We start from the raw sequence: 27,005 nt of genomic DNA, 5'->3' as shown, positions 1-27,005 counted from the left end.
AACTTTGTCCCTCTCACCTTAAAGTTACACCCTCAAAGCCTTTTTTACAATTCCACCCCTGGGAGGAAGGTTCTGACTGTCTAACTGAGAAGCTCAAGCAAATAAACCTAAAGCATGACACACAAAAAGAGATGAGCTTTTTTCTACCCTAAAGGAAGTCAATGGACATAATACATTGATAGGTTGGATCAGATATTACGCAGATAAAATATCACTTTCATATCTGGTGGTACAACTTGAAAGGGTGTCACCATGTCACTAATAGTCACAATGGCAGAGTCAAGCTGGCTTGCTGCACCCATTGAAATACCATGTGTGTCTTTGACCAGAGTGTCCATAATATCACGTGTGTGCAAAAGTTGTAATAATCTCCAACGTATTTCCACAAACACTGGAGTGAGTGATGGTGTTATATGCAGATGGTTCAGGTATGGAATGTAATCTAATTCTATCTTCAATGTCTCTTTCCTGATGCATCTTGCTTATGGTGTTGAAAAACATTAGGCCCATTAATCCATTGCTCATGTTTATGATATGGACAAGTTGTTACAGTATGTTTTGTTTAGAGAAACAGGCCCTTCGGCCCACCGAGTCCGCACCGACCAGCGAACCCCGCACACTAACCCTATCTTACACACATTAGGGAAAATTTTACATTTATACCAAACCAATTAACCTACAAACCTGTCTGCCTTTGGAGTGTGGGGGGAAACCGAAGATCTCGGAGAAAACCCATGCAGGTCACGGGGAGAACATACAAACTGTGTACAGACAGCACCCATTGTCAGGACCGAACCCCGGTCTCTGGCGCTGTAAGGCAGCAACTCTACTGCTGCGCCACTGTGCTGCCCCATGTTTGAAGAAGATAGCAATGATCTTATTCTGACTTCACTATAAAGCAAAGCACCAATGGAAGAGCCAGATCATAAACAGCATGCATAGATGTTCCATGACATTGTAAATATGCCTCCTTTCCAGGATTTAAAATATCACACACCCGCGCTTGGAAGTTTAGAAAAACAGAAGCTTTTGAATGGGGAAAATAGATGCACTTATTCCAGGAGAAGATTCCAAAGAGTAATCTTCATTTATTTGAAGGTTCTGGCACTAAGAATGGAATGGAAGGAAAGAGCAGAATTACTAGATTTGAAAGGGTACATCAGGTTGGAGATTGCTGCAGAATTAATTCAGATCTCAGCTGTAGTTTTGGTACAATAAACAAACTGCTGGAGTAACTCAGCGGGTCAGGCAGTGGCTGCAGAGGGAAATGGACAGACGATGTTTCAGGGCGAGTCCCTTCTTCAGTTTGTACATTTGCCTGGCCCGCTGAGTTCCTCCAGCAGTTTATTTTTTGCTGAAAGTTCCGGCACCTGCTTTCTCTTCTGACTGTATTTATGTGGCGTTGCCGCACTGGACGCAAATAGAGGAGCTGGGGCTATAAACAGGCCGCTCTTTGTTGAAGGCAGGATCACTGAAGGAAAGAGCAGTGACTGGGTTGGACAATGCATCACGAATCATACCATGTGATACAAAGCAGTTCTGCAGGATACCATACATAGTTATATGTGATCCACATAATAAGATCATGTTCATGTTATAGGAACATAATTAGGCCATTAATCCCATCAAGTCTACTCCGCCATTCAATCGTGGCTGATCCATCTTTCCCTCTCAACCCCATTCTCTTGCCTTCTCCCCATAACCTTTGACACCTGTACTAATCAAGAATCTGTCAATCTCTGCCTTAAAAGTATCAATTGACAGCCTCAACACCCTTCCTCCTCCTCTCCTTTCCTCCTCCTCTCCTTTCTAAAGGTACGTCCTTTTATTCTAAGGCCATGGCCTCTTGTCCTGGACTCGCCCACTATAGAAGGCTTTGTAGAATAAAGCTAATGATTTAACATTGAGTCCATTCAGAGGGGGCTGTTGAAGAAAGATATCGGGAAACAAGGTTTACTAAAAATATGCCCAAAGTGCTGGAGTAACTCAGCGGGTCAAGCAGCATCTCTGGAGAACATGGATAGGTGACGTTTCAGATTGGGACCCTTCTTCAGATTGATTGTGGCGTGGGGGTGAGAACTGGAAGGGAGGAGGGGCAGGCCTGGTAGTTAATAGGTTGATACACTTGAGGAGGATGTTTGATGGGCTAGTGGTTGGACAAAGGCCCGAGATTAAAATACAGGAGGTGTGAGACATAAGAATTGTAGAGTTGCCAATTGTGAAGCTAGAGGAAGGAATGTAGGTGGAAGGTGAGAGGAGGGGAGAAATATGTGCAAGTCCAGGTGGGGGGGGGGGGGGGGGGGGGGGGGGGGGGGGGGGAGAGGAGGGGGGTGGGGGGGGGGTAAGAAGAAGGAAGGGAGGATGGTTATGTAGTAACCTAAAATTGCAGTTACCTAAAATTCAATCTTCATACCATTGTGTTGTAAGCTGTGAGGTGCTGTTCCTCTAGTTTTCATGTGGCTTTATTCTGGCAATGGAGGAGGCCTAGGCCAGAAAGGTCAGAATGGGAAGATGAGTGGAAAAAGTTAGCAACCGGGACATCCGGCAGGTCTTGGTGGACTGAGCGCAAGGGTGAAGATTAAAAAGATCTAAAGAATGTTGGCAGCAGAGTGTTGGATTGGGCAGAATTTACTGAAGTTTGATGTTAGGTAGCTAGGATTGTTGAGCGTGGAACAAGGAAGGGAGAAAGTTAAATCGTTTTTTGAAAATACAAATTACAAACCGTGGTATTAAGAAGATGTGAGATTTCAAGCCGAACTTTGAGTCAAATAGAACATTAAATTTGCATGCAGTCTGGTTCAATCCAAGTGGGTAACAAGGAATGCAGTTTACAACAAAGATCCCTAACTTTCAACAGGCGTCAGGATCAATTGTCTTGATTTCATTGATATTCAGTTGGAGGAAACCTCTTGCTCACCTGCGACTAAATATCAGCACAAGGGAAGAATGAGTTCAAGAGAATTGAAGTAGGGGTCCAGCTGATTGCATGATACGTGTGATTATTCCTTTGTTATTGTTGCTGTCTCTCATGATAATGTCTTACGCACATTGAAATGATACAAGGTCTTCAAACATTGGGATAAATGAACAGCCGCACAGAGTATTAGTTTGCAACAAAGGTTTACAGGAGGCATCATTCTTTTTTTTGGGGGGGGGGGCTATTTGGTGTGGGGCCACTATCACAGGATGATGAACAACTTACTCCCAATGCTCTGTGTTCTTAGGTGAGACAGGCAGCATCTCTGCAGAGAAGGAATGGGTGACCCTTCTTTCAGACCTGGTCACAAGAGACCTTCTCTCCAGAGATGCTGCCTGTCCTGCTGAGTTACCCCAGTATTTTGTGTCTATCTTTGGTGTAAACCAGAATCTGAAGTTCCTTCCAACACATTATCTCTGGAGGACATGGATAGGTGACGTTTCAAGTTGGGATCCTTCTTCAGACTGATTGTGATGGGAGATAGGGGGGAGGGAGAAAACTGGAAAAGAGTTGGGGTGGGACAAGGTTTCGCAAGTGGTAGATGGATATGGTGAGGGTTATTTTGTCAGGTGGGTGGACAAAGGCTAGAAATGAAAAGTAGACAAAAGGAGAGAAGAGGCGTGAAATGTGAAGCCAGAGGAAGGGATGTATGTGGAAGGAGATGGGGGGAAGGGGAAAGGTGGGTGCAGCGTACTGGGAGAAATAGGAGCACACCCGGGTGGGGCAATTATTCCGGTCCCCCTTTCTCCACCCCCCCCCCCCCCCACTCCCCCCCCCGCCCCATCCCCTTCCCCATCCCCCGTCCCCCCCAACTGTATCCTTTCCTCTGGCTTCATATTTCACGCCCCTTATCTCTGTCAATTACATCTACTTTTTTATCTTTGTCCACCCATCTGCCAAACAAAATCCCCCCTCACCTGTATCCACCTATCGCTTCTCAGGCGTTGCCACAACCCCCTCTTTATTCCAGCTTTCTTCCCCCCTTCCCCCCCCCCCGCCCCTTCTACAATCAGTCTGAAGAAGAAGCGTCCCAACCTGGAACATCACCAACCCGTGATCCCCAGGGATGCTGCCTGACATTATGGGTGTTTTTCTAAACCAACATTTGCAATTTCCTGTGTCGACAAGGTTCAAGATGAAATAATTGATAGAATGAAGGTAATGGTTATACATTCAATAGAGAATGTATTTTCTTCTAGTTTTGGGCTTCCGAACATCAGTACTACACAATTACGTGCCTTTATACTAATTATAAAATGGCTGGTATAAAATTACTCCTAATGTCATTATGAGAGAATGGAGTAATTCCAAGCAGCCATTCTATGAGACCATCTCATAAGGGAGCATTTGTTTTCAAGTGTCCAACATGCTACAGGGGTCTCTGATCTTCCTTTTCTCTGAGAAGTTCAGGAGGGAATTTCTGTCCATTATTAAGTAAAACAAAAGTCTTACTTTACTGGGCGGCACAGTGTCGTAGCAGTGGAGCGACTGCCTTATAGCGCCAGAGACCCAGGTTCAATCCTGACTACGGGTGCTGCATGTATGGAGTTTGTACGTTCTCCCCGTGACCACGTGGGTTTTCACCGAGATCTTCGGCTTCCTCCCACTCTCCAAAGACATACAGGTTTGTAGGTTAATTGGATTGGTATAAATGTGTCAATGTAAAAATTGTCCCTCGTGTGTGGGACAAGTGTTAATGTGCGGGGATCATTAGTCGGCGCGGGCTCAGTGGGTCAAGGTGCCTGTTTCCGCTGTATCTGGAAACTAAACTAAACTAAAAGTAGATGAATGGGAATGATGAAAGGCAACAATAAATAAATCTGGAGCACCACAACCTCTATCAACCAACTTGGAAATCATCTCAACAGCACCCATGGGACAGAGATAACTATTCATCATGCGTGGATTGCCTCAAGGAATATCAAGGAGAGTATCACATAACTATTATAGAACCTTCCCAGTTCTACAGGGTGGATCGGCTTTAAACTAATTGGTCTGAAAATACCAAAACATGACTGAACATATATTACATGAGCCTGCTGAGTACATAAATCATGCCAATTAAATAGTAGAAATTGATAAGCACATGGAAATGCAGAGAATAGAGATTAGTTATTGGTTTAATTTAGTTTGGGTTAGAGATACATTATGGAAGGAGGCCCTTCGGCCCACCAAGTCCGCATCGACCAACGATCATCCATGCACTAGTTCCATCCTACTCATAAGGGACAATTTACGGAAGCCAATTAACCTCCAAACATGCATGTCTTTGGAGTGCGGGAGGAAACCAGAGAGAACGTACAAACTCCATATAGACAGAACCCACGTCTCTGGTTCTGTAAGTCATCTTGGCATCATGTTCAGCACAGACATTATGGGCCAAAGGGCCTGTACTGTACTGTTCTCTGTTCTAGGAGTAAAGAATTTCTGACCTATATTTCTTTTCAGGTGAAAAAGGGCAGCTGGAAGATCATGCACCTGACATGTTGAATTAAGACCCGGCAAAGCCGATTCCTGATCTCACTGTACCATTCCGTGCTTTGGCTATGATCTTGTTAGCCAGAAAAATCACCCAAATGGGTGGACCCATTGTGTGCTTGTGTGTGTGTGTGTGTGTGTGTGTGTGTGTGTGTGTGTGTGTGTGTGTGTGTGTGTGTGTGTGTGTGTGTGTGTGTGTGTGTGTGTGTGTGTGTGTGTGTGTGTGTGTGTGTGTGTGTGTGTGTGTGTGTGGTGTGTGTGTGTGTGTGTGTGTGTGTGTGTGTGGTCTATATTGGGACATTTCCACAGGCAGCTGTAAGTATAAACCTGCTTCTTTTCAGATCTCAGTAGCCTTGGGAACTCATGACAGGCCAGTGCAAAATTTCCTTGGGAAAGTCGTTACCTTCTTTCGACAATCACGAATAACTATTTTTACAGAATTTCTACAAAATGTCTTTCACTTTGGTGGACCGAATCAATATTTTTTTTAAATGTAATGAAAACTTTTCAGTTTACTTTATTCAAGAGCCTTAGAAACTTGCTTATTTTCAGAAGCTATTGCATAAGGGCTTTGTTTATGTGTGTATATGTGTGTGTGTGCGTTGTGTGTGTGCGTGTGTATGCGTGCGTGTGTGTGCGTGTGTGCGTGTGTGTATGTGTGTGTGCGTGCGTGTGTGTGTGCGCGTGTGTGTGTGTGCGTGTGTGTGCGTTTGTGTGTGTGTGTGTGTGTATGCGTTTGTGTGTGTGCATGTCTGTGTGTGTGTGTGTGCGTGCATGCGTGTGTGTGTGTGCGTGTGTGCGTTTGTGTGTGTGCGTGTGTATGTGTGTGCGTGTGTATGCGTTTGTGTGTGCGTTTGTGTGCGTTTGTGTGCGTTTGTGTGTGTGCGTGTGTGTGTGTGTGCGTGCGTGTGTGTGCGTGCGTGTTTATTTGCAAACACACTTTTTAATAGTGCAGAGAAGTCAAAAACTAAAAAGGTAGAATTGTGTAATCCAATTCAACAATGAATTTCTATTAATACCAGATAGTATCTTTGTCTTGGTGAATATTAACAAAAATGTTGGTGGACACAAAATGCTGGAGTAACTCAGCAGGGCAGGCAGCATCTCTGGAGAGAAGGAATGGGTGACTGTTCGGGTTGAGACCCTTCTTCAGAGGTTGGAGAAGGGTCTCGACCCGAAACTTCACCCATTCCTTCTCTCCAGAGATGCTGCCTGTCCCGTTGTGCCTACCTTCGATTTAAATCATTTTGTGTCTACCTTCAATTTAAAACCGCATCTGCAGTTCTTTCCTTAACAAAAACGTTATTTGTCATGCCCTCTGTAGTTTATAGGAGGCATTGCAGGTCCTCTCTTCAGAAGGGAAATATATATTATCGACAAGTCCGAGAAAATATTGTCAGGGATTCAATACTGTCAGTCATGCCTCTCAATTGTTTCAGCTTTATACCTTACATCATCCAGCCAGTTAGCCATCTGCAAGCAGATAAAACAGTGAGCTAAAGCCAGCTTTCCCCACATAGGATTCAGCTTTTATTCAAAAGCAAGTTATCAAGAGGGACTTGTAAATTCTAGTGAAACCTAATTGTGGTTGGAGGCAGTTGTGACCATCAACTGTGTGTTTGATCTTCCTGAAACCTTGCTTGTATTGAAAACATGAGGAGATTCAATAAACGGAGGCAAGTATGTATAAATGCAGGAAAGAGTTATGATAGGGAATTGGAAGAAGGGTCTTGACGCGAAACGTCACCCATTCCTTCTCTCCAAAGATGCTGCCTGTCCCACCGAGTTACTCCAGCATTTTGTGTCTATATTGGACATTTCCACAGGCAGCTGTGTGTATAAGCCTGCTTCTTTTCAGATCTCAGTAGCCTTGGGAACACATGACAGGCCAGTGCAAAATTTCCTTGCGAAAGTCATTGCCTTCTTTCGAAAATCACGAATAAATATTTTTGCACGGAATTTCTACAAAATATTTTTCACTTTGGTCGACCGAATCAATATTTTAAAAAAATGTAATGAAAACTTTTTAGTTTACTTTATTCAAGAGCCTTGGAAACTTGCTTGTCTTTCACCTTTGTTTTCAGAAGCTATTGCATAAGGGCTTTGAGGAAGGGGTAGGAAAGAACTGCAGATGCTGGTTTAAATCGAAGGTAGGGTCTCGACCCGAATCAAAGTCTGAAGAAGGGTCTCGACCTAAAACGTCACCCCATTCCTTCTCTCCAGAGATGCTGCATGTCCTGCTGAGTTACTCCAGCATTTTGTGTCTGCCATTGAGGAAGAGGTATTGTTTGGGTATGGGTTAATATTGGTCATACAGGTGCATTTTCCCGCATTTGATTCCTTGACAATATTTTCTGGTCCTGTCAATATTTCTGGCACTTGTCACTAATATATATTTCCCTTTGGAAGAGAGGATTTGCAATAGCCCCAATAATTGTCCGTCACCTCCTTTAATGAATTTGAGGGATTGAGAACCAGCAGACACACAGTAGGTTTAAGGTGAGGAGGGGGGGGGGGGAAGATTTAATAGGAACCTGAGGGGTAACTTTTCCACACAAAGAGTGGGTGGGTGTATGGAACAAGCTGCTGGGGGATGTAGTTGAGGCAGGGAGTATCGCAACTTTTAAGAAACATTTAGACAGGTACATGTATAGGATAGGTTTAGAGGGATATGTGCCAGACTCAGGCAGGCGGGACTAGTGTGGGTGGGCAATTTGGGCCGAAGGGCCTTTTTCCACGCTGTAAGTCTATGACTCCAATCCAGACAACATGACGAGAAGCAATGTCCAAGCGACAGTTGTAGTGTCAAGCGTGGGCACGTCCATAGTGACACAAGACAAGGTTGAACAGTTAAAACCGCTTGATCGCAGTGTTTACCTACAGAAACGGTGTGATGTGCATGGTATTGGTTCACCAACTGTTTACGAAATTGAGAAGCAAAGAGACAAATTTTTGAAACAGTCAACGATGAAACAGACAGTAAACCTGACAGCCCTCAACTTCCAGACTTATCTGATTAGCTCCACAATTCCAGTAAATCTCTAACATTTTAGAGACATGGGAGGGGTTTAATTAGTGGGTCACAGGTGTATGAATTATTATTACGTGACCTCTGTTAGTCTGGCAACATGGATAATACTTCAAGGCTCTGGAACCTTCTGAAGGACGTTCCTTTAGGAAGGAGGTGAGGAGGAATTTCTTTGGTCAGAGGGTGGTGAAGGCTGTGGAGGCCGTCAATAGATATTTTTAAGGCATAGATAGATAGATGCTTGATTAGTATGGGTGTCAGTAATTATGGGGAGAAGGCTGAAGAATGGGGTTAAAAGGGAGAGATAGATCAGCCATGATTGAAGGGCAGAGTAGACATGATGGGCCAAATGGTCTAATTCTGTTCCTATCACGTATGAACTTATGAACCAAAGGTGCTTGAAAAATCAGTGGTGAAGCGACACAAGAAAACAGTAGGGTGGGTCCCACAAGCCTGCCCTACCATTCAGTGGCTGGTCTATATTAGCTTCAACACCTCGTGTGTACCAGTTCCTCTTATGCCTCAATTTCCCAATCTCTCAAAAAGTTATCTCCCTCCATCTTAAATACTTCTCATGATCTGACCTCCCCAACCTTCCAGGGGCAGAGAATTCCGCACCCTCTGTGGACTACCTTTAATCGGACTTCACTGGACTTTATCTTGCACTGAACGTTATTCCCTTTATCCTGTATCTGTACACTGTGGTCGGCCTGATTGTAATCTTGTATAGTCTCGTTGCTGACTAGATAGCATGCAACAAAAGACTTTTCACTGTACCTCGGTACACGTGACAATAAACTAAACTAAACTAAAACTTAAAGTTGCTCCAGCATTTCGTATCTAACTTTGGTATAAACCAGGATCTGTAGTTCTTTCCTAAACTGAACTAAAATAAATCTCTCTCTTTTAAATATCCTGCCCCTTATCTTGTAATGATGTTCACTCATTTGAGACTCTCCCACAAGTCAAAACAATTGAGGCAACAATTGATAATGACCACAACTCAATCTTAAGGAATTGGAATTGTTATTACCATAAGAGAAATATAAAAAGTGCATTCAAAGTTGTTAACCTGTGCCTGTAGATTCTCCTCCCCTCTTTCCTTGGATCAGATTCATCAAGAGATTGCTGGAACCTCACCATGTCAATACTAATAAAGGATCCCATCAATAAATTAATCAATTTGTTTAATTCAGTTGTTGATCACGTACAATTGAAATAATTATTTGTCATAATGAGATCACTGAATTGTAAAACATGCCTGAGAGTCCATTCATATTCTCACGGAACAACAGTAGAGTCATAGAGTGATACAGTATGGAAATAGGCCCTTCAGCCCAACCTGCCCACACCAGCCAACATGAACTGGCTACACTAGTCCAACTTGCCTGCATTTGATCCATATCCCTCCAAACCTGTCATATCCATGCACCTGTCTGGCTGATTCTTAAATGTGCCTCAACTAGAACGGAGACGAGGAAACAATTTTTCTCACAGAGGTTGTGACTGTGGAATTTTCTGCCTCAGCGGGCGGTGGAGGCCAGTTCTCTGGATACTTTCAAGAGAGAGCTGGATAGGGCTCTTAAAGATAGTGGAGTCAAGGGATATGGGGAGAAGGCAGGAACAGGGTACTGATTGGGGATGATCAGCCATGATCACATTGAACGGCGGTGCTGGCTCGTAGGCCTACTCTTGGACCTATTGTCTATTGTCTATAACGATCTCCTCTGGCAGCTTGTTCCATACACCCATCACCATTTGTGTGTAAAGGTTACCCCTCAGATTCCTATTAAACATTTTCCCCTTCACCTTAAACCTATGTCCTCTGGTCCTCGATTCATCTACTCTGGCCAAGAGACTCTGTGCATCTACCCAATCTATTCCGCTCATAATTTCAATCACAAATTCATCGTTGCCAGCACAATAATAGAAGCTACTAACCAAATGAACACAATGAGATTGGAGTATTCCTCAATATCTAAAAGCTAGCAAGTGAATGAATTGCCCATGATAATTTGCTCCGTGTGATGATGTATTCCACAACTAATGAGCCATAGCTGGCTGCGGATTTTTGAGAGACAGATAATGATGACTCGCGTCAATCCTAATATAACGCAGTTTATCTTGAAAATTTGTAAGCCTTTGTGAATCAATAATAATTTAGGAACTTTGTTTTCAGGTCTGATGAAGAGAGTGGTCCTGGAACAATGATAGACTCCACAGTTTCACAACAGTATGAACTGAAGGAGACTGACACGGGGTAAGAAGGTCCACCTAATCTGCAGAATACAATTGTAGAGAGTAGCTAAGTTCGGAGCAGGGACATGCCTTTTGGCCCACAATGTCTGTGCTGAACATAATGCCAAGATAACTGAATCTCATCTGCCTATACATGATCCACACCCCTCCATTCCCAGCATAATCATGTGCTTATTTAAAAGGTTCTTAATTGGCACTTTTGTTTCTGCCTCCAACACTATTCCTGGCAGTACATTCCAACCTCCCAACACCCTCTGTGTAAAACACATATCCCCACACATCTCCTCTAAATTTTGCCCTTCTCATCTTAAAGGCATGCCCTCAAGTCTTTGACATATCCGCCCTGGGGAAAAAAGTTTCTGCCTGTCTACCCACTATGTGCCGATCATTTGTGGGGGAAAAAAATCTCCTGCGTGCTGTGCAAAAATAATATGAAGCTATCAGTGAGATGCGGGCTTATGATTCCATTCAACCAGTGGAGAGGTCCATTTTCTCACCCTTTTCACAGTGGACTACTGTAGTCAAGTCAAGTCAAGTCAAGTTTATTTGTCACATACACATACGAGATGTGCAGTGAAATGAAAGTGGCAATGCTCGCGGACTTTTGTGCAAAAGACAAACAACAAAACAACCAAACAAATTATGAACACAATCATAACACACATATTCTTTTACATAATAAATAATAGAAGGAAAAACTTTCTGTAGAGTTAGTCCCTGGTGACAAAGGCGTTTACAGTCCGAATTGCCTCTGGGAAGAAACTCCTTCTCAACCTCTCCGTTCTCACTGCATGGCAACGGAGGCGTTTGCCTGACCGTAGCGGCTGGAACAGTCCGTTGCAGGGGTGGAAGAGGTCTCTCATGATTTTGTTTGCTCTGGAGTTGCACCTCCTGTTGTATAGTTCCTGCAGGGGGGTGAGTGAAGTTCCCATAGTGCGTTCGGCCGAACGCACTACTCTCTGCAGAGCCTTCTTGTCCTTGGCAGAGCAATCCCCGAACCAGATGGTAATGTTCCCGGACAAGATGCTTTCCACCGCCGCTGCGTAGAAGCACTGGAGGATCCTCGGAGACACTCTGAATTTCCTCAATTGCCTGAGGTGGTAAAGGCGCTGCCTTGCCTTCCTCACCAGTGCTGAGGCGTGTGATGACCATGCCATATCCTCAGAGATGTGGACTCCCAGATATTTAAAACAGTTCACCCTATCCACAGGATCCCCATTTATACTCAATGGAGTGTACGTCCTCGGATGATGTGCCCTCCTAAAGTCCATGATCAGCTCCTTCGTTTTTTTAATGTTCAAGAGGAGGCTGTTCTCCTGGCACCAGAGTGCTAGATCAGCCACCTCCTCCCGGTAGGCCTTCTCATCATTGTCTGAGATCAGGCCCATCACCACAGTGTCATCAGCAAACTTAATTATTGAATTGGAGCTGAACCTAGCCACACAGTCATGTGTGTACAGGGAGTACAATAGGGGGCTGAGGACGCAACCCTGTGGCGTCCCCCTAGTGGCTGCGCTTCAGCAGGGGGAAGGTAGTGAGATGGCTCCTCGCCCATCTCAACACGGACTCCGCCACTATTTTTGGGCAGCACGGTGATGCAGCGGTAGAGTTGCTGCATTTTAGCATGTACAGCACCAGAAACACTGGTTCGATCCCGACTACAGATTTTGTGCGTGCTCCACATCACCTGCGTGGGTTTTTTCTGAGAACTTTAGTTTCTTCAATGCTCCAAAGACGTACAGGTTTGTAGGTTAGTTGGGTGGTATAAATGTAAAAAAAATGTCCCTAGTGTAGGACAGTGTTAATATGCGGGGATCGCTGGCCAAAGGGATTCGGTGGGCGAAGGGCCTGTTTCCGCATTGTATCTCTAAACTAAACTAAAACGAATCTAGTGCAATGTAGATGTATTTGCCCTGGTTTATTTAATCTCTTGAGATTTTAACGGATCCAAGCCAAGATTTCAGGAAGAGAAATCTGTCAAATTTCTTTCTGATATTGTGAATCAAGCAGGGACTGCTGTATAACAATCCAGTCTAGATTGTCTGATGTTTTATTCATTGTAGGTTGTTTCAGTCACCATTCGCCTTCAGCCAGAACAGTAGATAGCGAGACCTCAATCATCTCTCTACCCTCATTCTCCTGGGGTTCTACACCCTATCAGAATGAAGCGGGTAGTGAACTGATGGAAGTGTTCCAGCTCTATGGTAGCAGATACTAAGGATAGTAGGGTTATGTTTAGTTTTATGCCAGGAATTGAAAAAAATTGAAGCTGGTGCAGCAGTAGAGTTGCTGCCTTACAGCGCCAGAGTCCCGGATTCAATCCTGATTACGGGTGCTGTCTGTACGGAGTTTGTGCGTTCTTGCAGGTGGCTTTTCTTGTGCGTGGGTGGGCTTTCTCCAGGTGCTCCGGTTTCTTCCCACACTCCAAAGATGTACAGGATTGTAGATTAATTGGCTTCGGTAAAATTGTAAATTGTCCCCAGTGTGTGTAGGATAGTGCTAATGTGTGGGTATCGCTGGTCGGCACAGAATCGGTGGGCCGAAGGGCCTGTTTCCATGTTTTATCACTAAACTAAAATAAACTAAAGAAAGAACTGGCAGGAATACAGTAACAGTCTGCAATCAATATATCCAGTTTGTAAAATATAAAGATAACTAGACTAAGTGGGACCCGTTAGGTTCCATATTCACACGGGAGGGCAGGTCCCCCAACGCAATATTCCACCTCTACCCCAATTCCAATATTGGTGGCCAGTGGGGGGGGGGGGCTTTCTGGAGCGCTAGCATGGGTGTTGTGGGCTGAAGGGACTGGTTCTCAGAGGGCTAGTATGGACATTGTGAGCCAAATGGATTCTTCGGCTGGCAGCTCAGTCACTCAAGCCTGGTGGGCAGGCAGCTCAATCACTCAGGCCTGGTGGGCTGGTAGCTCAGTCACTCAGGGATGTTGGGCTTGCAGCTCAGTCACTCAAGGCTGGTGGGCTGGCAGCTCAGTCACTAAGGGCTGGTGGGCTGGCACATCAGTCACTCAGGGTTGGTGGGCTGGCCGCTCAGACACTCAGGGCTGGTGGGCTGGTAGTTCACTCAAGGCTATTCCTTGAAATTCCATTTCAAGCAGAGTGCAGGACACAAGACTCAATTTCACAGCATTTCAAGCAGAGTGCAGGCCACCAAACTCAATTTCACAGCATTTCAAGCAGAGTGGTGATTGGCAGGCGAGAGGACCAATCAGCTAATCTCACTAAATTTTAAACAGTCATAACTTTTTTATTTTCATCAATCGGAAAATTCCTTGGGGCTGTTTCAGCGGAGGAGGACTGTGAGTAAAATTATCAAATATCATAGCGATATATGGTAGCGTTTTTTCTAAAATCAATATACAGCGCAGACAGGAAGTGGTCAAGATGAGACTTTTAGTTATATAGACATTAACAAGTACCACGGATAATTGGCACTTGGTCATAAGCAGGAGCAATACCTCAGGGCACTGTTAACTTTCATCAAATTCTGACTGAATTAACAAGATAATTTTATCATTAATATCTTGCCATCTATCGACCATATTAACCATAAAATAATCGTAGAATTATACAGTATGGAAATAGGCTCTTCAGCCCAACCTGTCCAAGCCAACCAAGATGCCCCATCTATGCTAGTTCCATTAGCCCACATTTGGCCTATATCTCACTAAATCTTTCCTACCCATATACCTGCCCAAATGTCTTTTAAATGTTGTTATAGTACTTGTCTCAACCACTTCCTCTGGCAGCTCGTTCCCGAAAGCCTGCACGCACTGTGTGAAAATGTTGCCCCTCGGGTTCCTCTGACCTTAAACCCATGACCTCTGGTCCTTAGTCTGGGTATAAGACTCTGTACAATCACCCTATCGATTCCCCTCGTGATTTTTGGTGACTTCTAAAGAATCATAGAAACATAGAAAATAGGTGCAGGAGTAGGCCATTCGGCCCTTCGAGCCTGCACCGCCATTCAATACGATCATCACTCAGCCTTCTGCGCTCCAGGGAATAATTCCTGAAACCAGTTGATTTAACAGTTATCAACACATCAGCTATTTCAATTATCAAAATGATTCCGTTCACAATGAACTAGAGTGCATAGTCATAGAGTCATCTTCTTCACCACCTTATCCACCTGCGCTGCCATCTTCAGGGACAGACACAAAATGCTGGAGTAACATAGCGGGACAGTCAGCATCTCAGGAGAGAAGGAATGGGTGACGTTTTGGGTCGAGACTCATCCGTCTAATGAAGGGTCTCGACCTGAAACGTCACCCATTCCTCTCCAGAGATGCTGCCTGTCCCGCTGAGTTACTCCAGAATTTTGTGTCTATCTTCAGTTAGAACCAGCATGTGCAGTTCCTTCCTACACATATTCAGGGATGTGTGGACTTGCACCCCAAGGTCTCTTGGTCTATCAAGCGTCTATCATTTACTATGTACATCCTACACTTGTCAGTCTTTTCAAACTACATCACCTTGCATTTATCGGGATTAAATTCCATTTAATCTGTTTAACGTCCCAGCACATCTATATCATGCTGTAGGTTTAAATAACCTTCCTTGCTATTTACAACATTGCCGATATTTAAGCAACAACAAAAGGTCGTGTGGATGAGGATAAGGAAGGAGGTCAAAGGGCTGTATTTTTTAAATAATTATTGTAAAGTTAAGAGTATCACTATGGTGGGAGAGAATTCCAGAGAAACAGCAGGAAAATTGGCAGAGAAGAGGTATAGTTAAATAAAGCAATTGAAAGGAAAAAACATTTTTTTGCCACGCTGTGTTTAAAATAGGCTGCGTGAAGATTGAAACTGTTTCTGTCCTCACAATAATGAACAAGGGAGTGTTGTCAACAAGAAGCAGACAGGATCATTAATCTGCAGATTACAGGGGTTTTGGTCTGAATTGCCCACAACCAAGATCAGCTCCCTCAGATCTACTCATTAGTATCCTATCCTGTCATTTCTATTACTGTATCATCGAACACGGATGAGAGGAAGCTTTGATTTGAAAAGCCTCGAGACTGAATGAACCGTGAAAAATTACTATTTAGTTCCGTCAGAAAATCTCAATGCTGTGAACTGAGATGCACAACTTAACGTTGCATCTTGGAAGTCAAGTCGAAGTCAAGGCTAATTGTTACCTCCAAAGCTTTATCATTTAAAATGAACATGAAAAATACATCCCAAGAGTTTTTTGGTCCTTGCAGGCTGATTCTAATGTATTTGCCTTGAATCAGTATATTAATTTACCCTCTGATTACATCTGACAAAGTAATTTTAGCTGTTACTCACTGACCCGTTTGTTACCTGGCTTATTTTGAAAGACAAGAGAACATTATAACAGTCCGACATTTAAAAAAAAAATAGAAATTCAATCACAAATCATATATTTTGCAGAAATCATATAAAGTGCAGAAACAGGTCCTACAGCCCACCGAGTCCGCGCCGACCAGCGATCCACACACATTAACATTATCCTATAGAATAGAATAGAATGCATTTATTGTCATTCAAACCTAGGTTTGAACGAAATATCATTTCTACAGTTTTTTACATTACAAAACAATCCAAGACCCACTTAACACAGTTTACATAAACATCCATCACAGTGAGTCTCCAACATCTCCTCACTGTGATGGAAGGCAAAGTCTTTATCTCTTCCCTTTGTTCCTTCTCCCATGGTCCAGCAGTCCAACTGCAGTGTCGAGGCGAACTGGGGCTCCGATGTTAAAGCCCCCGGCGGGCGATGGTAAGTCCTGAGGCCGTTAGGCCCCGGCTCCATGTCCTTTAAACCCGCGGTTCCAGCGGGAGAAGTCGCCGTTGCGGAGCTCGGAAAAGCGGTCTCCCACCAGGGACCTGCGAGCTCCCGATGTTCCTGTCCACCGGGTCTGCGGTCGGTGCCTCCGAACTCCAAAGTCGGGTCGCAGCCGCACGCCACCACACCTCTTCGCGCTCCGAAGTTGGCCAGCTCCGCGATCTCAGTTCCGCAGGCTCTGCAACTGGAGCCCTCAGGCTAGTCCCGGCCGGAGGTCGCCGCCGGCTCCATGATGTTAGGCCCAATGACATCCGAGACCCGACAGGGAATAGTCGGGTCCCCGCACAGGGAAGAGATTTAAAACGGTTTCCCCCACAGCCTCCCCACCTATACACAACTATAAAAAAAGAATAAAAACTAACTCAAGACATACATGTAACAAGACAAAAATAAAAAAAGACAGACGACTGTAGTCTACAAGGCCTATACACACTAGGGACAATTTGCAGTTTTACCAATGCCAATTAACCCACTGGTGCTCGTGTTGAGAACGTTTATGACACAGTAGTAGTCCATTAGGCCTTGTAGCCTAGCCTCCTGTCACTTGTTTTTTTGTGTATGAGACATACTTCATTCAGTATGAACCAAGCAAAATGTGTGCTGCCTCACTAGCACTGCTCTAGTGAAAGTAAAACTCTTTTCTAACCATGTATACGTTAACACCAAGGAGTGGTGCATGGTTGATTCACCATCCACTAGGGTTTAATGTTGGTGCTTAAAGTGTTGGAGTGAGTCTGAATGAGTGCTGAGGTCTTGGTGGCCTTTCACTGCCACAAAATGTGGATGTTTTTGTCATGATCCGCTGGGCTCTCCACATGACCAAGAGAAGGAGGAGGAGAGTGGACAAAGGGAGAACCTAGTTAACAGAGGAGTAGAACAGCTCCATGAGACATCCGATCCAGGCTCTTATCTTCAAATGTCTAAGACCTTATGTCAATGAATCCAGAAGTTAAGAACAAAGCATTGGTGACAAAAATCTTCTAGACTTTCCCGTGCCTGGACTTGTCCGTCTGTGGAGATCTTTATTGCCTTCAATATCCAGCGCATGCCAGAAACTGGTGATTGATGGATGTTACAAGTCCTAGCTTGTAGGTCAAACAGTAAATACAGAATAGCATAGACGTTTCCACTTGCAAAAAATAAAAATAAATGACTTTCCCACTTGAGTATACAGCCGCAGCATCCAAAATCTTTCACGCTGGATAAATCTATTGATGTTTTCCACTGCTTGCTTTCGTTTGTGGAGCTTCAAGGAAGCTGTTAAATATTTACCAATGACCCAATAGTATGGGATACTGTGCCTATGTATATTTTTGGGTGTCAGTTTCAAAGTATTCACTGTTGGATAACTCACTAACAATGGGTTGAATGTTTTAATTAAAACTGTTTTTATTTGTGACAAACCTATTTTCGGATATATTAATCAAAATGTTCCAACTTCTCTGCCTTAAATCAAATGCTTTTTTTTCATCATGGCCGTGTTCAACAACTCGAGTGCCCAGGAACAAAGGGGACTGCATAGAGTGGTAAACACTGCCAGGTCTATCCCAGCTACTGACCTCTCCCCATCACTGAAGAGATCTAAAGGAGGCGCTGTCTAAAAAAGGCAGCCAATATCATCAAACACCAAAACTACCCTGTGGCCTTGCTTTCATTTTGTTACCACTATCAGGAAGAAACATAGAAACATAGGAACATAGGTGCAGGAGTAGGCCATTCGGCCCTTAGGCCATTCAATACGATTATGGCTAATCATCCAACTCAGTATCCCATACCTGTCTTCTCTCCATACCCCCTGATCCCTTTAGCCACAAGGGCCACATCTAACTCCCTCTTAAATATAGCCAATGAACTGGCCTCAGCTACCTTCTGTGGCAGAGAATTCCACAGATTCACCACTCTCTGTGTTAAAAAATGATTTTCTCATCTCGGTCCTAAAAGACTTCACTCTTATCCTTAAACTGTGACCCATTGTTCTGGAAGGGGGTCAGGAGTCTGAAAACCATGACCGCCAGGTTCAAGAACAGTTTCGTCCAAGAACCATCAGACTGTTGAACATTGTACAATACCAATCTTAGCAACTATGATCTTCTATGGACTGTCTTTGGTCGCAGAATGGGCTTTGTCCTGTTATGGTTACACCTAGTATTATGGTTATTAATTTATCCTATTTTATTATTCTATATTATCTGTGTATTATTACATTTAAGGACCTGTGAAGCTGCCGGAAGTAAGAATTCCATTGTTCCGTTTTCTGTACATATGACAAATAAACACTTGACAATCTGAATGGAATTCAAATCTTAATCCAAATGGAAACCCTACCACAATGTGGCTTTCCATATCTCGAAAGAGTACAATATATTATGAGTGCCTGTATATTAATATATCAATATTTTAGATAAAATCCTTTGTGAATCCCTAATCCTCTCAAAGGACAATTTTCTTCCAATTTCGTTATGAACAAACATATCACATCATTCTGAACAAATGTTAGGAATTCATCAGGAAAACAATGTTCATTCTAAATGTATTACATTTATCTATTTCGAACATGTAATTTTAACACAAAGCACAAATACCAAAGTCAAGTGTACAAATAACTTTGTGATAAATCCTCACCTGAATTATAAGGTTTGAGGTTCATCTCTACGAGCTAATGTAAAGGTCACTAGAAGTCTTAAATTAATTAAAGTCCCCTCACGAATATCTTTCACAAATGTTTCAGTGGCATTAATAGGAGATAAGTCATTACCTGACATTAACACAGCAGGTGAGGCGTGAGAGAAGGAAGAGAACTCGGGAGAGAAGGAATTAGCGATGTTTCTGGTCGAGACCCTTCTTCAGTCTGACCAGAAACGTTGCCCATTCCTTCTCTCCTGAGTTGCTGCCTCACCCGCTGAGTTACTCCAGCATTTTGTGTCTTCGATTTTAACCAGCGTCTGCAGTTCTTTCTTACACACCTGGCATTAACAGTTCCTTTGAAAACAAATGTTTGATGAATTGCAGAATAGGTCAAGCAAAAATAATCTCTGGAAGGTCTTGACTGAAATACCAAAGATATCGTAGAATAATCTAATTTATTCCATTAATCCCAGGCCATATCATTAATACCTTCGCATCAGAAGCATGGTCCCCTTCCCTGTGGCTCAGTGAATTGCTACTGTCATTAAAGCTCTTCTAATTTGGAAGCAAAGCTGATGTTTTGAGAGTTGTTAGAGATGGATGACAGTCATGATATAAAACCATATAATGAGATTAAATTTATATTCAGGAGTTTAAAATTCGTGCAGCCTTTTCCTTCCTATGAGCGAAAATTAAATTGAAATGCTCAGTAAGGTCAGCCTGGACAATGTGTGGAAATTTGCAAACTGTCTCTCTTGGAGTATGCAGCTGATCAATTTTCTGTTGTACAGAACCAATATGATGCTATTCCCTGCCTAGTTCCGACCTTTAATAATATCAGCTAAACTATTCATCTAAATCAGCCAGCTGCGATAACCGTGCTGGGATTTTTCACAAACAATATCATTAGAATTTGCATAGCCAGGGCGGAGCGCTCTGACTGTAGTATTAACATTAAAGGGTCAATTCCACTTCTATATGCTGTGCCATATTGCACAATCATATTATGTTAATTGATAGCACATTTAATTCTTCAATTCCGTAGATTTACTGTTGCTGCTTTATATTTAACGTTAGCATTGTTACCCAGTTCCGTAAATTATTCTTGCAACATGGCGGCATGGGTGGTAGAGTTGCTGCCTTACAGCATGAGAGTCCCGGGTTCGATCCTGACTGTGGGTGCTATCTGTATGTTCTCACCGCGACTGCATGTGTTTTACCTGGGTGCTCAGGTTTCCTCCCACACTGCAAAGACATGCAGGTGTGTAGGTTAATTGGCTTCGGTAAAAATTGTAAATTATCCCCAGTGTGTAGGATAGTGCTAGTGTATAGGGATTGGTGGTCGGCGTGAACTCGGTGGGCCAAAGGGCCTGTTCCCACACTGTATCTCTAAACTAAACTGAACATGTTGTGCCCTGCTGAATCCTACAACCAGGAAGAAGTTAATCCAACGAATTTATTATCTCCTGCAGTAATCTTAATTATGTTTTCACATCTTATAAAGGTTGACATCATTTGAGAGTAGAGAGCAGGATTAATATACTGTTAGAAACAGAGGAAATCCTCAATGCAATGAATAGTGTAGAAATACCATCAATGAGAGAAATAATTAGAGAAAGGTTATTTATCTCGCCTCTCTAGGTTTTCTCTGATGTGTGTTTCATACTTTTGCTGTTAATTCCCAGTTGATGCTGCTTGCAAACTGAATTATATGGCTAAAATTCCCTGCCTATCCTATCTACATATGGAGATGTCCACCTATTACCTGCACGCTTTGTCCTGCCCCTCCTCTCTTCCAGGTGCCTGCTTGCAAACAGTCTGAGGAAGGGAAGAAGGGTCCCGACCCAAAACATCACCTATCCAACTTCTCCCGAAATGCTGCCTGACCCGATGAGTTACTCCTGCACTTTGTGTCCTTTCCCTACTTTCGTAGCCTGGTCCTGGGTAGTCAGTTGAGAATCTTAGACAATTTCTAACAATCAATTGTCCAACATGTACTGAACATCCGTCTTTGTGATATCATTAAGAGCATTAAGAGCATTCTTTACGTCAACATCCAGCCCATGGCTTTATGGCTCAGAAGTCTGGGGGTTCCTATTTTTGAGTGTTCCCTTTCACTCAAACAGTGTGCGCTGAGATTTCCCCCAACATTAGGCTGCACCATTCCAATGGAGCTGAAGTGGCAATGCAGTCCTCTGGCCAAGGGCTCTGCAACACTTGGTAAGAGAGGGCAGGGTCGGAGACAGATATTTGGGCTGGGATTGAGAGCTCGGCCTTGGTCAGGTCAGATCCCGAGGCTGGGATCGGTTGATGTGGGAGAACGAGCCACTTATAATAGCCGGAAGTAAACCAAAAGCAGAAATGGTCGAACATGGCTGTCGGAGATCGGATGAGGACGCGCTGCTGAGAGAACAAAGGGGGATATGGCGTGGGGGGGGAGGGTCCCGAGAGGGGGAGGTGCCAAGAACAAAGAGGGACCTCCACGTGGGATGGGAGGGTGAGGCACCAAGAACAAAGAGGGTCCATTGGGGACTACATTGACACGATGGAGCGTTTTCAGCACCCTTTATGTGGTGACTCTTTGCATGCTTTGTGTATGGTGTACAAAACAAAGAATTCCATTGAGACATGTCACATGTGATAATAGACATTCATTCATTCATCCATTCAATCATTCATTCATTCATTAAAATGGTGAGAGGTGGAGACTTGGGGACAATGATGTTGAAGAAACAGTGAGGAATTAGTGAATGGAGCAGATGAGGTGCTAGCTAAGAGTTGGAAGTAGGAATTGAGCAGTTTGTGGTGCTGGTGCAGGGTACAAGTGGCTGATGAGGTGTTGGGACTGGGCAGCGAGGAAGAGCGTAGTATTACAGGCCATTGTCCAGGTGATGTAGAGTTTTTTTAAGAAGATACAAAGTACTGGAGTAACTCAGCAAGTCAGGCAGAGTCTCTGGAGAACATGGAAGAGTGACATTTCGGGTTGGGAGCCTCCTTCAGACTGATTGTAATGGGGGGGGGGGGGGGGGGGGGGGGGGGGGGGGGGGGGGGGAAGAAAGCTGCAAGATAGGAGGGGCATGCCAAAGCATGGCTGGTAATAGGTAGATACAATACAGGTGAAGGGGGGATTGATAGGCAGATGGTGGACAAAGGTCACAGATGAAAAGACAGAAGGTGTGAGATGAAAGGATTGCAGAGTTGCAAATTATGAAGCTAGAGGAAGGAATGAAGGTGGAAGGGGAGGGGGAGGGGAGAAATAGGTGCAAGTCCAGGGGGTTAGTGGTGGAAGAAGGGAGTGTTTTGGAAGGATGTGGATATAAATTGTGTTTGCATGTGTAGAAAGACAGGCCAATTGGGTTTAGTTTATTGTCACGTGTACCGAGGTACAGTGAGAAGGTTTTGTTGCGTGCTAACCAGTCAGCAGAAAGGCAAAATATGATTAGAATCGAGCCATCCACAGTGTAGGGGTGGGGCCTGTAGTTTTCAGATGTGGGTTACAAAAAGATTGTCCACAAAAAGAGACTAAGAGGAGGAGATTAGATTGAGTGTAAGGGGAGAGTCTGGTGGCCAACATGAGTCTAGAGAGCTGGATCAGGATGTGTGAGGGATAGTGGAATAAAGAGCAAAGAAAGGGTCATGGCTAAGAGTGGGAGAGGTCATTCATGAGTGGTCAGTTTAGCTCCCACAGACAGAAGCAATGGCAATTGGGGGTGAAGTGGGAAGGAGAACAGTTCCTATTCCACGCAGCTGCCCACCTTCTGGTCTTGGCCATCTTTATCCTTCAAAAAACCAGTGAGAATAAAATGAGCGCAGTCCCGCAGAGTGGGGAGTAGCCATTCAGCGCACTGGGATTTGCCTCTTCCTCGTCTAAGAGAGTTGGGGCAAAATGGGAATGACTGGTGAAATGTTTGAAGCTGCCCTCTTTCTAACGCTCTGTTTGTTTCAATCAGGCGGGATGGGAAACAATGCAACAAACCTTTTTAAAGTTCTGGAGCCCAGGAGATTGCGTGCAGACAAAGGTTGTGTCTACTCTAGCAGAGTAAGTGGAGTGTACCTTAAGGGCCTGTCCCTCTTGGCGATTTTTTCGGCGACTGCCGGCGTCATTGTCTGACGTATCAGAGTCGCCAAAAGGTTTTGAACATTTCAAAATCCATCAGCGACAAAAGAATTGTTGCGACACTTGAGATGACACCGCGCGTCAATAGGTCATCACGCCGCGTCGCGCCGCATCACGCCGTGACTTTTTTGGTGACCTGACACGTCAGTCAATGATGCCGACAATCGCCGAAAAAATCTCCAAGTGGAACAGGCCTTTTACTCTTGTTTACACCAGTGTGTTACCCAATGCGGTTTTTCTTTCAACCACAATGCCATCTACTGCACAAAAAAGATCAGGCAACTTAAAATATGTGTAGCCTTGATCATTCTGGCAGCATCTTTGTTTTTCCACACAAACTCAACACGGAATCCAGCATCCACTTAGATGCTGGTTTACACCGAAGATAGACACAAAATGCTGGAGTAATTCAGCGGGACAGGCAACATCTCTGGGGAAAAGGAATAGGTGACAAGGCCCTTCTTCCGACCATCTTCTGACACGAAACGTCACCTATTCCCTTTTCTCCAGAGATGCAGCCTGACCCACTGAGATACTCCAGCATTTTGTCTGTCCAATTCCTTAGCATCCCCTCCTTCAACTCATCCAGTGCTGAATTCCTCGTTATTTCCAGACATTACTGTTTTAATGTTCTCCCAGCCAGCCAATGCAAGAGAATCCAAAGACTCCGAAGCTGGTAACGTAATCACACCAGGTGTTACAAATTACCAGGATCCAATAACATCATCCATGTTATTGGATTCCAGTAAAACTTAGCCTTAATTTAAAATTCTTCTCCTTTACAAGTTTCTCACCCCATCCTATGTCTGTAACTTCTTACAGCCGCAAAACTCTCCAACATTTCTGCTTTCCCCCCCCCCCCCCCCCCCCCCCCCCTGCCATTTCCAGATTCCCTAACTTTAATCATTCCACCATTAATGACTATGCTTTAAGCTACACATGGCCTAATTCTGAATTTCCTCCCTGCCCCTCTTAACCTTGCCACCCCCACCCCCCTTTTAAAATAGTCCTAAAGACTTAATGCTTTTCACATGTCCTTTGATCTCCATAATTGGCTTGGTGTCAGATTTTATTTGAAAGCGCTCGTCTTTATGGAGCTCCTTGGAATGTGTTACAACATAGCTGCACACAATTTAACTCATAGGATCTCAGGCCCACGCATGGCTCTTGACCACGACAAAGTGGCGACCCTCTGAGAATTGAACCAATTTAATGCATTTGTATTTTACAGTGATGAGACTCATTTCACAGGACAAGGTTCGGTACAGACTGAGTCCACGTATTTTTTTTTGTGTTTAAGCTATTATCCCATCAAATTGCTTTTAAATTGTAGATCCAAATAACTGCAGATGTTTACAGGAAAAGACACAAAGTAATGGAGCAAATCAACGGGTCAGGTAGCATCTCTGGAGAACATGGAAAGGTGATGTTTTGTGTTGGGACCCTTCTTCAAACATCACTTATCCATGCTCTCCGGTGACTCTTTTCTGGTGGCGCAGCGGTAGCGTTGCTGCCTTATAGCGCCAGAGACATGAGTTCGATCCTGACTCAGGGTCCTGTCTGCATGGAGTTTGTACATTCTCCCCCTGACCTACATGGGTTCTCCAGGATCTCCAGTTTCCTCCCACACTCCAAAGATGTAGGCTACTTGGCTTGGTAAAATTGTAAATTGTCCCTAGTGTGTCGTCAAGTCATGTCAAGTCAAGGTTATTCGTCACATACACATACGAGATGTGCAGTGAAATGAAAAGTTGCAATGCTCGCGGACTTAGTGCGAAAAGACAAACAAACAAACAACCAAACAAATACAAACAGAATGGAACAGAATCGCATATTCCTTTACATATTAAATATTGTGGGCAGAAGGAAAAAGGGAAAAAAACAGCAATTAAAAAAAAAAGCAGTAGAGTGGTACAGTAAAGTTAGTCCCTGGTGAGATAGGAGTTTACAGTAGGATAGTGTTAGTGTGCTCGGATCGCTGGTTGCCGCAGACTCAGTGGACCGACATACCTGTGTCCATGCTGTATCTCTAAACTAAACTAAACCTGTAACATCACCTATCTATGTTCTCCAGAGATGCTGCCTGACCCGTTGTGTTGCTCCAGCACTGTGTTTGGTTTTAAATTGTGTTACTTGTCAATTGCGCAAACTAAATATTCAATTGACATTTTGTGTCTTGACTTATTTTTTTGCTGTTAGGACATTGATGATCAGTCGGTCTCCACCAGCTGCCAACATACACCCAGCTCAGGCTCTGAAGCTACCTTGGGTGATGAATGGTTTAACTATGAGATGCTTGAGTATTACGCTCCAGTTCCTTGTAAGGCCAACATTAGTCAATCTACAAGAACCAACAGTGGATGGATTCAAGCCAACCAAACCCACCTCGGAAGAAATGTAATTGTCCCGAGACTTGCACTGCACATGGTAACTAAAGAAAACAAAGCTCAGAGGCCTCCTTCAGCACCTGCTGTGTTTCTGTCATCAGCGTTTGCTGAAACAGCATTTGAAAAAGCTCCCATATTAGACAGATCAGCCATGCAGTCAAATCTAGTCCCTTCCAAAGTACCTGGGAAAACTGAGATGGAAGAACAATCATCAGTTGCTGCACAAGATGTACTCAACACAATATCCACTTTACATGTTGCATCCAAAGAGACTGCAATGGGCGCTGCATGGTCTTCATTTAATGCACAGAATGTTATTTTTGAACCAATTAGTAGATTCCCAAATACGTCTGTTCGATCATCAGCCTCAGCACCAGCCACCATCCTATCAAAACCTTCAGTGGAGGCTTTTTGCGAAGTGGCTGTCTCTGCAGAACCAGCAGCTGTTTTGCCAGATGTAGTTGCTTCACACCCGACTCCAAGCCTTCAACCAGAAGACATGGCTGGGCCAACGGCCGCGGAATCTGCAGAAACACCTTGTCCAGAATCAGCTGTCGGCAATGACGCCTCCCTCACGGAAACCAAATATAAACATAGTGAAGGAACTGAGGGATGCCTGGGGAGGACTGGAGCACAACTGATCGCAGCTCTGAAGTCATGCATCGGGTTGCGAGGTAACGGTTTCATGGCCTACAGTGTGAGTTACATTCTAAAAGACCCTAGCAGTCAGGAGCACCTGGTGCAGTAGATGTGGTCAGCACACCTTCAAATCTGCTGTATTCATCATGGCAGGCTCTTCATTTCCAACTGCATCACTAATCAGTTAATTGCAGAGCAACTGCTCGGGGCATTCGCTGTTCTCTCCAACCATGAATGTTGTATTCGAGACGTATCAATGTAAAGTTATTTTCTGAGATCGCAGCTATCACAAGTAAAGAAGCCTATCCACCTGTCATCTTGGGCAGAATTCAAAGCAAAGATTTGCAAACTTGAAGATGCCAGATTTGAAGAAAAAAAATATTTAAAACCCCCAGTAATGCCCAACACTGTTTAGAATGCCACTTTCTATTCAAATCCAACAGGTTCAGAAACTTCATTGTTGAAAGTTTCAATGCTCAAAGTGGACATTTATCCAAAACGTAACTATGCCATGGTTGAAAATTGACAACTATTTAATTTAGATACAAATGAACGGTAAAGATTAGCTGAGAATGTTAAAGGCGATAAAAATCACTCTGAAATGGGACATAAAACTGAAGTACAAATAACTGGTGGATGATTTGAATATTTACACATTTTA

General features: G+C 43.9%; 1 protein-coding gene across 1 annotated transcript; it reads left to right on the top strand.

The window, feature by feature from the left end:
- Positions 1-27,005, top strand: LOC129710356 (uncharacterized). The gene is made up of 4 exons (XM_055657296.1): positions 1-428; positions 10,663-10,743; positions 23,152-23,240; positions 25,518-27,005. Exons 3-4 carry the CDS (start codon positions 23,157-23,159, stop codon positions 26,451-26,453), a joined length of 1,020 nt encoding a protein of 339 aa, XP_055513271.1. The 5' UTR covers positions 1-428; positions 10,663-10,743; positions 23,152-23,156; the 3' UTR covers positions 26,454-27,005.

This window comes from Leucoraja erinacea, chromosome 27, assembly GCF_028641065.1.
Source record: "Leucoraja erinacea ecotype New England chromosome 27, Leri_hhj_1, whole genome shotgun sequence".
Classification (NCBI taxonomy): Eukaryota; Metazoa; Chordata; class Chondrichthyes; order Rajiformes; family Rajidae; genus Leucoraja; species Leucoraja erinaceus.
This window is presented reverse-complemented; position numbering and strand designations above follow the sequence as displayed.

What these genes read in the sequence shown, in the direction of transcription:
- LOC129710356 (XM_055657296.1), top strand. Translation starts at nt 23,157, where the DNA reads ATGGGAAACAATGCAACAAACCTTTTTAAAGTTCTGGAGCCCAGGAGA. An exon ending in GTTGTGTCTACTCTAGCAGA is followed by an intron (nt 23,241 to 25,517) that starts GTAAGTGGAGTG and finishes TTTTGCTGTTAG; the next exon opens with GACATTGATGATCAGTCGGT.